The 11,411-nt window shown below is 57.3% G+C and overlaps 1 protein-coding gene across 2 annotated transcripts; it reads right to left on the bottom strand.

Annotated features, from left to right (window-relative positions):
• Positions 1–207: 207 nt before the first annotated feature.
• On the bottom strand, positions 208–10,331 carry SMTNL1 (smoothelin like 1). 2 transcript variants are annotated; one of them, XM_087854874.1, is made up of 8 exons: positions 10,309–10,331; positions 5,643–6,295; positions 5,254–5,386; positions 5,095–5,146; positions 3,761–3,919; positions 3,482–3,596; positions 3,194–3,345; positions 208–453 (listed from the first exon to the last, which is right to left on the bottom strand). In XM_087854874.1, exons 2-8 carry the CDS (start codon positions 6,291–6,293, stop codon positions 309–311), a joined length of 1,407 nt encoding a protein of 468 aa, XP_087711000.1. In that variant the 5' UTR covers positions 6,294–6,295; positions 10,309–10,331; the 3' UTR covers positions 208–308. The 2 variants fall into 2 exon arrangements, with proteins under 2 accessions (XP_087711000.1, XP_045642658.2); XM_045786702.2 differs by lacking the exon at positions 10,309–10,331 and adding an exon at positions 9,961–10,118.
• Between the last annotated feature and the right edge of the window lie 1,080 nt (positions 10,332–11,411).

Genomic DNA, 11,411 nt, shown 5'->3' with positions numbered 1-11,411 from the left:
TCAGATGGTAAACTGAGGCTCAGAGAGGTTAACTCACTGGCCCAAGGTCACACAGCTGCTTAGCAGGGCCATTGCCCTTTCCCAAATGCCCGTCCCGGTTGTTGAGAAGATCGTGTCGGGTGAGGAACCCTGGCAGCCGGGGTTTATTATTCCAGAGGGAGTGAGGTTCCCGGGCGGGGGATGGAGGGTGCACTGAGGGGCCAGACAGGATTTTATAAAAGTACTTTTAATGCATTTAAGACTGGTGCCACCTGCCCTGGCTCGAGCCCCAGCTCTGCCCACCTCCACCCACAGGGCCGGTCTGCTCCTCATTTCTTCTTGGTCTTCACCAGCCCCTTCTGCACAAGGCTGCGGTACAGCTCCTGGATGTAAGTGTAGACGCACTTGGAGTCCGGCACCGCCAGTCGCACCATGTCGTCCACCTCCAGCAGCTGGGCACAGTCGGCCAGTTTCCTGAGGGGTGGGGGGTGGGAATGGCTGAGCAGCCCAGCTAAAGCTGACGGATGTGGCCGCCCCGGGGGGCGGGGACAGCCCAGCCAGAATGAAACCCACAGAATCGTGTATGTTGGAGCCGGGAGGTCATCTAGGCCGACCAACCCATTGTGCAGATGAGGTCAGTGAGCCCCTGCCAGTCCCAACTCAAATGCAGCTTGGTCTGATCTGGCCAAAGCACACGTATGTCAAGGCCAAAGGGAGTGACACAGCTGGGACTCAATCCCAGGCTTGCCTCTGGCATCCTTGCCCTGAAGCTGGGTCTCGGCAGTCCCAGCCTATCAGACTGCCATGGGTGCTGGCAGTGGGAGAATCCAGGGTCCCAGCAGAAACCCCCTCTTGGGGCAGAGACAGCTAGGCTGAGACCCAAGCCGGACTGGTCTGAGAGCAGGGGGAGGGGCACAGGCTGGAGGATTTCCAAGAACGGGACATGCTCCCTGCAACCAGTGCGGTGATCTCCACTCCTGGGGGTGGGTCAGGGTGCTGTCCCCCTACACATGAGACGCTTCATTCCCACTTGGCCTGAGGAGTGGCGGGGCCGGGCTCCTCTGGCAGCACAGCTGATTGGGGGGGGGGGTGCGAGCACTAGCTGTTCCCCTGCATCCCAGGATTCCATGGGAATCCAGTGAGTTCTAGAACAGGGGCAGCGGGAGGTGATGGCTGGGGCAGGGGCCCCCTTACTTCGCACAATCTTCACACCAAACCCAAAGAGAAGGGAAGTCAGCTGCCAAGAGTCACAGAGCTAAGAAGGGGGGGCAAGATTCGAATTCAGCAGGTCAGCCCCTCCATCCTGTGGCCCCATGCATCCCTACCAACAGCCCTCCCTTTTCACTGCTGCCTGATGCCTCCTGGCAGGCTGGTCCTTGTCACCTGATTATTCATTTTGCCTGCCCCAGGCTCTGCCTGGCTTGGAACCGAGGCAAGGCAGCTGCAGGAGGACAATGACCTATGTCCTGCAGGCCAGGGACACTGGGTTCCTGGCACTCAGAGCTCTCGACTGGCAGTGTCACATCCATGTCACGGCTCTGCCAGGGCCCTCCTGTATGAACCTAGGACATCGAGGGACCTCACTACTCACACCCGCGCTCTAAGACTGCTGAGAGGACAGAAGGAAATGACCCAAGGAAAGCTCTTACAGGACGCCTGGCACCTATTCACCCTCGATTCACGGGGCTGGTCGTCAACATTAAAGGTGCTTCTGAACCAGAGCAGGACCTGGCACTCCTGACCCCCTCGGCTTTCCACCCCAGGGCATGCATTCCATTCCTCACAGGAAAATGTGAAACTGGAAGGGATCTTCTGGAATATCAAGCCTGGTGGTTTTCAGATTCCATCCTTTGTGCCCTAGGGATCCATATATGTGCCTCGGGGAGCGTCTTGGGAAGAGTGCTGGGCGCTGAGCTGGCATGCTCCAGGAACCCCTCCCAACCTAGAAAGGTCCCCTTTTGAGTGATGACATTGATCACAACTCCACATCCATCTTCTCATTTTGCCCCTGGGGGACACGCGGGCCCAGAGAGGGGAACGTGCTTCCCCAGGCCTGGTCTAGATCAGAGGGCTCCGTGTTCCAGCCCCAATGCTGACGTCCCCAGTGACTCCCTCCCTGTCCCAGGGCTTTGGAAGTGCCCTCATCTGTCCACTCTGGGGCCTCAGAGTTGACCTCAATCTTCTGCATAATTGATTTCTACTAGGTGGCTCAGAAGCCTCGGGGGGGGGGTGGCTCGAGAGAAGGGGTGCTCCTGGCATGTGCTCCTTGGGAGCCCTAAGGCCATCAGGGTGCATTCAGGCCTCCCAGTAGGTAGGGACAGAGGCCTCCAGCTGAGGCCAGCTCTCGTGCTTTGGTGGGGAGAGCACCTCCCCTTCCACCACCACCGGGCAGCCGCATCTTTGCCTCTCAGGTTCTTCTTCGGGCCTCGCTGTTCCTCACACTCTTCCTGCTTTTCCAATACCCCGTTCTCCATCCCACCACCACCACCCCTGGCATCCAGCTGTATGAGCCTCAGCAAGAAATCCCCCTCCAGATTCCAAAGTGGCGAATAATTACCGTAAAAGCTGTGGTATCATCCATCATCATATAGGAACGACAGCTCAGAAAAATTTTTGGAGCGTTTACTGTGGGCGAGGCACTGCTCTAGAGACTTCACCTAATCACCTACTTAATTCTCACAGTAGCCGTGCGGACGAGGAAACGTCGCGCCCATTTTACAGATCAGGACGTGAAGGCTCAGAGAGGTAAAGGCGCCTGTTCAAGAGCACACCGCTAAGAAATGGCCGTGTCAGACCAGCCGCGTCTAAACAGCAGGCCTGCCACTTGGCTACGGCCTGCGTTCTCTTCGGGGCACCGCCCCGTGCCCCCTGCCCCCTGCCCCCCGCGTTACATTTCACACGGAGGGGTGTGCTTATGACCCATCTCGCCCTTTAGACTCTAAGCCGCGACAAGCAGGGATTTTGCCCGGTTCGCCCACGGCTGCGACCTGACACAGTTCCTGAGGCTCGAACAGCGTCTGTTGGATTCGTGGCCGTGACCCTGTGGCTGGCTGAGCCGCCCGCTACTCCAGGTGTGAATCCAGCGCGCCTGCGCCCCTGCACGCTCCGGAGCGGCTCCCTGAGCTCCCCCCACCACCGCGCTCTCCGTGCTCCCCGGGGCGCATCTCCCAAGCCCCCCCCCCCCCCCGGCCCCCGGTCAGTAGCTGCGGCTTACTCTGCGGTGGAGAAGGCCAGGGTGAAGTTGTGCCGGCGCTGCGTGGGCTCCAGCGCGGCGTAGTCGAAGGCGTCGGGGAAGAACTTGTGGATGAGGGCGCAGAAGGCCATGCCGCTGCTCCAGCTCGAGGAGAAGTTCTGGATGTCCACGTGCTGCGGGCGAGCGGGGCCCCGAGCGGGCCTCGGTGAGCGTCCGGCCCAAGGGCCTGCGCCTTGCCCCTCGGGCTCTGCGCCACCCAGCCCCTCCCCGGCCCTGCCGCCCTGGGCGAGGGTCGCTGCCCCGGCCCACCTCGTAGTTTCTGGTCATGGCCCGGCACCACTCCAGAAGCATGTTCTTGACACCGCCAATGGCCGCCCCGGCTGCCTTCGTGTTTCGGAACAGGGCCGTGGGGCCCGACGCTGCCCTGCGAGGGGAGGCATGGAGAAGGCCCGGCCAGGGAGGAGTGAGCTCATAGGACGCCCCAGATAGCAGTCTTCCCACCCGGGCCTGGACTGTTCCCATGCTCTCAGGGCCCCCGCCCCGCCGACCGGCCCGTGTTTCCTGGGGCAAGCCCAGCCTGCACCCTACCCGCCAAACTTGTCCACGATGGCTTTGCGGTTCTGTGCTCGGGGCCCCCGCGGCCGGGCAGGGGCTGACACCCTGCGCTCTGGTGGCTTCTCTTTCTTCTTCTCTTGGGAGGGAGGGGGCTCTGTAGGACTCTGGGGCACGTCACTGGGTGAAGACTCACTATGGAGAAGGTTCAGAGCAGTGTGAGAGGGGCTGGGATCAGCCCCTCCAGGACACAAGGAGTGGGCAGGGAGCCCGGCTAGGGTGGGAGCTCCCTGCAGTCAAATGAGGCTTACCAAGTTGTGGCCCCCACTCCCGGCACACCTCTCCTCTGTGCCCAGCACTGGGAGGGGATCGAGGCAGAATAATGAGGCTGTCTCACTTTGGGGAGCGTGTGGTCTGGTGAGATATGTGTGCAGAGCTAAGACAAGTCTGAGGTCTGACCTGAGTTTGAATCCTGGCTTTGCCTCTTATTTGCTGTGTGATCTTGGGAGTGTCATGTCACTTCTCTGAGCCTCAGCCTCCTCATCTGGAAACTGGGGACAAGAAGAGCTACCTGCCAAGGGGGCTCTAAGGCTGAAGAAAGAAGGGAAGTGGAGAGCATCCAGCCAAGCCTGCCACATGACGGCCCGTGTGAACACGCACCCGTTACCTTTCCCTGAGAAACTGGCACGGAGGTGAATCTCAGGTCAAGACAAAGGATGATTCTTCCAATGAGTCAAGCTGGACAATTCAAGAAGGTTCTTGCTGTATCCAGCACCCGTTGGGTATCAGGCACGGTGCTCAGTGCTCTCCGCTGTTCTTTTAAAAGTAATCCCTATGCCCAGCATGGGGCTCAAACTCACGACCCTGAGACCAAAAGTTGCATGCTCTACCGACTGAGCCAGCCAGGCGCCCCATGTCCTTTTTACCTTTTATGCCATGGAAGCCTCACACTAATCCTATGAGGTACGATTACGGCACCTGCTTCACAGAAGAGAACAGTGACATGGCCAAGGTCACACGGTTGGTACGTGGCAGAGTCATTGCCTGAACTCAGCCTTTCTGCTCACGCTCTGTGGGCAGTGCTCATGCCACGGAAACGTGCTCAGGGACGAGACGAGGAGCCCCATGAAGATCTACTGAGGACGCCAAGGAGGAGGCTTTAGCGGTGGAGGGGGAAATGGTCCCTTTGCTCCCAGCCTCTGGCTCCTCTGGTTTTCTGGGCTCTGCCCTGGGATTGGGGGCTGAAAGCCAGGAATCCTGGACTATCTCTAGATCAAGGGCCAGGGAGACCCAGGCCCAGGCGATGGTAGACTTTGAAGGGAGTGCGTGGTAGAGGGCGTTGGAACGGGGGCCCCAGAATTTGACATTACCTGGCGGAAGGACTGGTCTCTCCGGAAGCTTCCGTGTCTGGACCCAGCCCATCTGGAAGGAGGGAAAGGGGGGGGGAGCTGGAGCTATCTTGACATGCTATCTGCACACCCCCTCAGGGTAGCAACCACAGCGCCCCACGGGCCATTGGGCTCACTCACCTGGGCTGAGGCCACTGCCCTCCTCCGTGGGGCTCTCGAGCCATTCCTCAGGGGAGCTGGGAATCACCCCTGCTCCTTCCTCCGACTCTGCCTCCACACCCTGGTCCTGCTCTTCCTTGGGACTACCTGGCTCCTGGAACAGACATGATCTGTGTGGGCTCATGGTTCCACAGGCACCTGCCCGAGGCTTTGTGAGGGCTTCAGAAAGATCCAGAAGGCAGCCTGGGGCCACCGCGCTGCACCCCCCACCCCAGGCTCTTGATGTCTTTGGGAAGACTAGACTTTCCCAAAGGAATAAAGCCGGCGGGGGGGTTGGGCTTACTTTCTGGGGTGCAGAGGACTTCAGAACACTGGGGGGCCTCCTCCCTCCTCTCCTTTGCCTCACTCACCGCCTCCTCCTTCCCGTCAGCCTCCCGAGGTTCAGCGCCAGCCTCCCCTTCCACGGCGGCCTTCGTCTGAGAGTCTGACCTGGCCTCTGGGGCACCGGCTTTCTCCTGGCCTTCAGCCGCGGGCTCCTCTGTCTTGCTGCTCTTCTCCTGAGAGGCCGTTGTGGCCTCCTCCTTCCCGTCAGCCTCCCTGGCTCCGGTCTTGGCCTCCTGCTCCCCGGCAGCCTGCTTGGGCTCAGCCTTGGCCTCGTCATTCACACAGGCTTCCTGCCTAGATTGGGGCTTGGCCTCCTTCTCGTCAGCTTGCTGCTTCTCAGAGGCCAGCGTGGTCCCCTGTGCTTCCTCAGCCTCCTTGGGGGCAGGTTGGGTCTCTTCCTTCCCACCATCCTCCTTGTGAAGTTCAGCCTCCGCTTTGGACTCCACCTTGACCTCATCCAATCCATTGGCTTCCCCCGGAAGTTCAGGAGAAGTGCAGTCCTCGGCTGGTGCCCTTTCCTGCTTTCCGGCTCCAGCTGGAGGCCCCTCTTTGACACTCGTCTCGGTTGTGCCTTTGGCCTCCTCTGCGGGGTCTCCACCTCCCTGCATCACGGGGGCCTCCGGGGCTGGGGAGACCGTGGTCCCATCCGCAGAGGGCTTCTCTTCCTTCTGCTCCATTTCTGGAAAGTGGAGGCAAGCAGCCCTGGTCACGCCCCATTCCTGCGCCAGGTGAAGACCCCGCCCTCAGAGACCACTGGCCTGGGAGTCTGGAGGCCTGCTGCTCAGTCCTGGGTCCCCCATGGTGCCACCGCTTGGACATGTGACGGGAGCATCCGCGTTCCCTGTGGTAAAATGAAGGGGTCCAGCACGGCTTCCCCACAGGTGAGGTGTTGGGCCACATGGACTTGGCCTGGGATGGTGTTCACCTAACAGCCCCCCGCAGGCTGTGGCTTGGGCTTTAAAGAACATCAGATCACATAATGCCTTTTCAAGGATCTTGCCTCTTTCTGATTAAGGCAATGAAATGGTGAAAATGGGGTCCTGGCATCGGGAACACTTCTCCCCTTTTAATGCATGTAGTAGCTAACTTGGCTCGGAGCCCAAAGCAGGGAGAAGTATCTAGATAGAGTCTAATAGTGCTGCCTTGTTTCCGTTGTATTTCTTTTTACGGTTACTTTCTATTTCTGGCCGGTGATATTGAGTTTCCATTTCCAATAGTGATATAAACTTTCTTTTAAAAATATATTTGTTGAATTTAAAAATAAGTTAATTCAAAGGAAAGCATTCGGGAAAGCAGGACACAGGTGGTACAGATGTGCTTAAATCCCGGGGGTGGCGTGAAAATGCTTGAAATTTGGGAAAGCCTGGGCCAGCTGGTCTCTGGGGCTCTGCCAGCTCCGCCAGCTGCCACGGCTCTGTCCCAGCTCAGCCAGTGGTTCTCAGAAAAGGTGGGCCTGGACCACGTTTATTTTGGTGAAGAATAGAAACGTACTCTCCCTCACCTCTGCCAGAGAAATCTGACCCTCTTACTGCCAGGGATGGGGCGGGGAGGAGGGGAGGGTGTAATACCTTGACCTGAGCTTTCCTATTCCAGTACTGTATATACTGTAGGGTCTACAAAGACAGGTGGGCGGGGGGCGGGGGACAGGGCCAGCTGCATCCCCCTGCCCTTCTTGGGTGTCTGTTTACAAAGAAATCAATCCTCAAGTAGTGTTCAGGGCATGACTCAGGCAGTAAGAGAAGGAGGTACTCCTGTCACTGGCTAAAAATACCTCCTGCCCTCTGCCGTGCCATCATTCTGGGTGACAGTACCCAGGGCACCTGGGCAGCTGGGACAGAGGCAGGAAGATAGGTGGACTGGTGACAGGGCTCGGATTCCTGCCACCGGCTCGGGTCTTACTGCCCCCAGTCCAGAGTCCTCGGGGTTCCTGGATTCGGTGCCCCCACGGTTTCCGAGGAAGCAGGCTGGGATTTGCAAAGATGCTCACACTGTCCGCCCACTCCGCTCCTCCCGCCAGAGCCCCTTCATGGTTCAGCAGTTCCAGCCGTGTATTAGCTGGGAGCCAACCAGACGGAGATGGAATGCACATCAGCGGGGAGCCAGGAGGCCACGGAGCCAGACTGACCCCATCTCTTACTCGCTCACTCTGAGACCGGAGCAGACCCTTTGCTTCTCGAATCCTCAGTTTCTACTGACAATGACAGGATTGGTCTAGATCAGATTTTCCAAACTGTTCTGTGGAAAACTGGGGTCTTCTAAGACATTAATAGGAGCTGGGGTCAGGGAAATGTATTCTCTGGCGGAGGCTGTTCCAGAAACAGCCTCCTCTTTACCCTTTTAGAGATACACAATTTCATTAGCACAGAACGGGGTTTTAGACACTCCATAGTAAAGAAACCTTAACTTTGCTTAGCTTTATTTAACTCACTGTTCCCCAAACCTATTTGACCGTGGATTTACTTTTTCTTGCTTTCTTTTCTTTTTGCTTTGCTTTTCCTGAGACGCGCCTACCGCCATCTTGAGCGATGCCCTGTCTCCCAGAGGCAAGTATGGCAGACGCTGGCCTAAATGACCCACACAACCCCAAACTCCGTGCTCGCTTTGGAAGGTGGTGTGGAACAGGGGTGAAAATCATCAAGTCTGGAGTCTTCCCACTGTTTACTAATTGTGTGATCTTGAGCAAGCTACCTGCCCTCCCCGTGTTGTGATGTGTAGAGATAAAAATCACCCTGTGGGGTGCTGGACAGTTAAGGAAGCCAATGCATAGAAAGTGTTTTGAGGTGTGCCTGGCATGAAGGGAGCACTCAAGACTTTCTTGTATTATTATTGTTATTATCATATTATTATTAATTTTAACTAGGCTCCACACCCAACGTGGGGCTTGAACTCACAACCCTGAGATCAAGAGTCGCATGCTTTACCGGCTGAGCCAGCCAGGCGCCCTGAAGGGAGCCCTCAGCACACAGCAGCCCGTATGGCTGTAGGTTGGCCTCTGCCCATTAATGTTGGCCCTGACCCAGCCACGAGGGCATTTCGTTGGTAGACAAGGCAAGGAGGACTGAACGCCAGTAAGATGACAACAAGCCCCTTTTATACCTCAGAGGGCTGTGGTGCTTGGCTACGACTTAGCAGAGCGCTGTGGCCATCTTTCCTTTCATCTACCTGTTACACACTGCGGGGGGTGGGGGCGGGAGGGAAGGAAGGGGCAGGTGCACACACACGCACACACACGCACACACACACACACCTCGGCCGTCCTGTGTGTTCATCACCTCAGCTTTCCACACCCCCAGGCTTGTCATAAATAGATAAGGAGTGAAGAACCCCAGAATGTGAGAAGCCGGGGTAGCAGCACCCACCCCAACACTAACGATTCTCTAGCAGGTTTCCAGCTCACCCTGCGGGACCCTGCGGGACCTCACTCATTCCTTGCTCTAGCCCTTTGGAATAGGTGTTACTGGTCCCGTTTTGCAGATTAGGAATTGGGAGCCCCTTGAGTAAAGTCACAGGACCCACCCCAATGGTTAAAGGGCCCAACCATACCTAGAACCCGGGTCTCCTGACAAGCGGTCTGGTGCTTGTGCCAAAGGTGCTGCTCCCGCCAGCTCTGCAGCCAGCGTCCCTCCAGAGGCTCGAGCCCAGAGTGAGGGGCACCCCACTGGTGGGCGAGGGCAGCCGGGTGTGGCTGAGGAGTGCAGCTCTCTCTCTTCCACATGCACGGCAAGCCCTCTCCTCCCTCCATCCCTTCCTCTCCATCTCGCCTTCTCTTTCCTCCCCAGGAAGCCTACAGGCACCCTGTTTTGTATCCAAAGCAGCACTGCAGACAGCTCCCCTTCTCTCTCCGTTTCTCTCGGCCGGCTGGGAGAAAAAGAACCCAGGAGCTCGAGTTCCAAGCCCCAAATACTGTAGACGACACTTGATGGTTCTGTGAACACCTCCCTGACCCCCAGTCTGTCTGCTGGTGGTCCTGAGGCCATCGCTGTCTGTCCCCCATCCCAGCCAGTGACCCTCCCTTGGAGAAGACACTCTCAACTGCTTAGAGAGTCTGCCTCCCACCCCGACCAGACCAGACTCCCAAGGCCCTCTCTGCCCCCGTCAGGTCCTCCCGGGGGATGGCCACCTGCAGGCTACTCTGTGGGTGATCTCAAGTGGCCCAACACCCTAGAGCTAGCTCCCCGACCTGTAGCATCCAAAGAGAGTTGACAGAGAGGTGGAGAGGATTAGCAAAGAGCCGAGATTTCGCCAACTCTGGGACTCTGCGTGGAGGTTCCAGCCCTTGGAAGGTGGGAGAGGGGTTGGCAGCTGGAGGGGGGCACTTCAAAAGGGGCCCGGAGCTTCTCCTACCTGTGGGGCTTCTGCCTGGGGGCTTGGAGCTGTCTCCTTCCTCCAGCTGAGCGGCCTCACTCCTGGGCTGCCTTTAGCCTCAGCCAGCGGCCTCTAGCCCCCAGCTCTTCCGTCTGCCTGCCTCCCCCTTCCTCCCCCCTTCTACCCACCCCACCCCCACTTCAAGAGCCTTCAGCTGAAGAAGAGCATTGTTTACCGCCCTGTTGGTACAACACTTTCCCTTGGCCCAGGAGGCTCAGATTTCCCGTGAAGATCTGACAGGTGGCACCTTTCAATCACAGCCTGTCTTTCCTGCCCTGACCCCGGCGGTATCCATCCTGCGGCCACCTTTCTTCCCAATGTACTCGCCTGGCTCTGGTGACCCCGAAGACCATCTGTAGGCCCATGTGGAGGATGGTCACCAGCCCTCTGGCCTCGCCTGCCCATCCAGAGCCCAGGCTAGGCCTCCTCTGCTCCCTTTGCTCCCCTCACCCCATGTTCCTTTAAATAGTCCTTTACTCCTCCTCAGACAGAAACAGCTGCTGAAGGGTGGGCGGCAGAGGGGGTGAACGGGACAGCTGCCCACAGGGGGGTGTCTCGGGGCTCACACAGCACAGAGAGATGTGGAAGGGGAGGGGCGAACAGGTGAGGAGCCAGGGCCCAAGCCAATGGAGCACTGGGCTTAGGGTCTAGAAAATACAAGACTGAATTCTGTTTTAAGCTGAAGTGACTGGTACATGGGACACTCTGAGCTCTTCATACTGAATTGAGATTTTTTTTTAAGATTTTATTTTTAAGTCATCTTTATGCCCAACATGGGGCTTGAACTCACAACCCTGAGATCAAGAGTCACAGGCTTTGCCGGCTGAGCCTGCCAGGCGCCCCTGAATTGAGATTTTGCTCAGGAAAACAAATCCGTGTCTTCCCTTTGTGTCCTGTGATCTCAGAGAGGTACTACTTTGGGAGAATGTGTGCAGGGGACACCCCTATCGCTTAGGGAGCCTGGGGCTCTCCAAAACCACCTCCCCCAGTTCTTTCCACCTCAGTCACACTGGCCTCCTTCCTGTTCCTGAAATAAATCGATTCCTTTCCACACTCAAGGCTGTCAGCTTTTTGCTTCTGCTCTTTGCAAGACTGTTTCCTTCTCATTCTGCTCTCAGCTCAAATTCTGTTCCCTCAGAGAGGACTCCATGGCTTCAGTCCCTCTCCATCATTTTGTCCTGGTTTATTTTCTTCATAGTATTTATTGGAATTCAAAGTGAGCTTGTTCATTTACTTATTATCTGACTCTTACTGGCCTCTAAGCTCCTCGAAAGCAGAGACTTTATCTCCCAGGGCCTACCTAATTGCGGGGTTCACAGGAGGTGCTCCATACATACATACATACTGAATAAATAAATAAGTTAATAGAAGGTCATGGCGGGGGAAATCCTGTGAGGCCCCTGTCAGACGCTGGCTTTTGCTCTGGGATT

Source organism: Ursus americanus, chromosome 24 (genome assembly GCF_024610735.1).
Source record: "Ursus americanus isolate L20-20 chromosome 24, mUrsAme1.1.p, whole genome shotgun sequence".
Lineage (NCBI taxonomy): Eukaryota > Metazoa > Chordata > Mammalia > Carnivora > Ursidae > Ursus > Ursus americanus.
The sequence above is the reverse complement of the archived record's forward strand: the minus strand, read 5'-3'. Positions and strand labels throughout refer to the sequence as shown.

Coding starts and splice junctions, on each gene's coding strand:
- SMTNL1 (XM_087854874.1), bottom strand. CDS start 6,293: ATGGAGCAGAAGGAAGAGAAGCCCTCTGCGGATGGGACCACGGTCTCC. Junction 3,920..5,094: donor GAGACCAGTCCTTCCGCCAG/GTAATGTCAAAT, acceptor CCTTCTCCATAG/TGAGTCTTCACCCAGTGACG. Junction 3,597..3,760: donor ATCGTGGACAAGTTTGGCGG/GTAGGGTGCAGG, acceptor CTCCCCTCGCAG/GGCAGCGTCGGGCCCCACGG.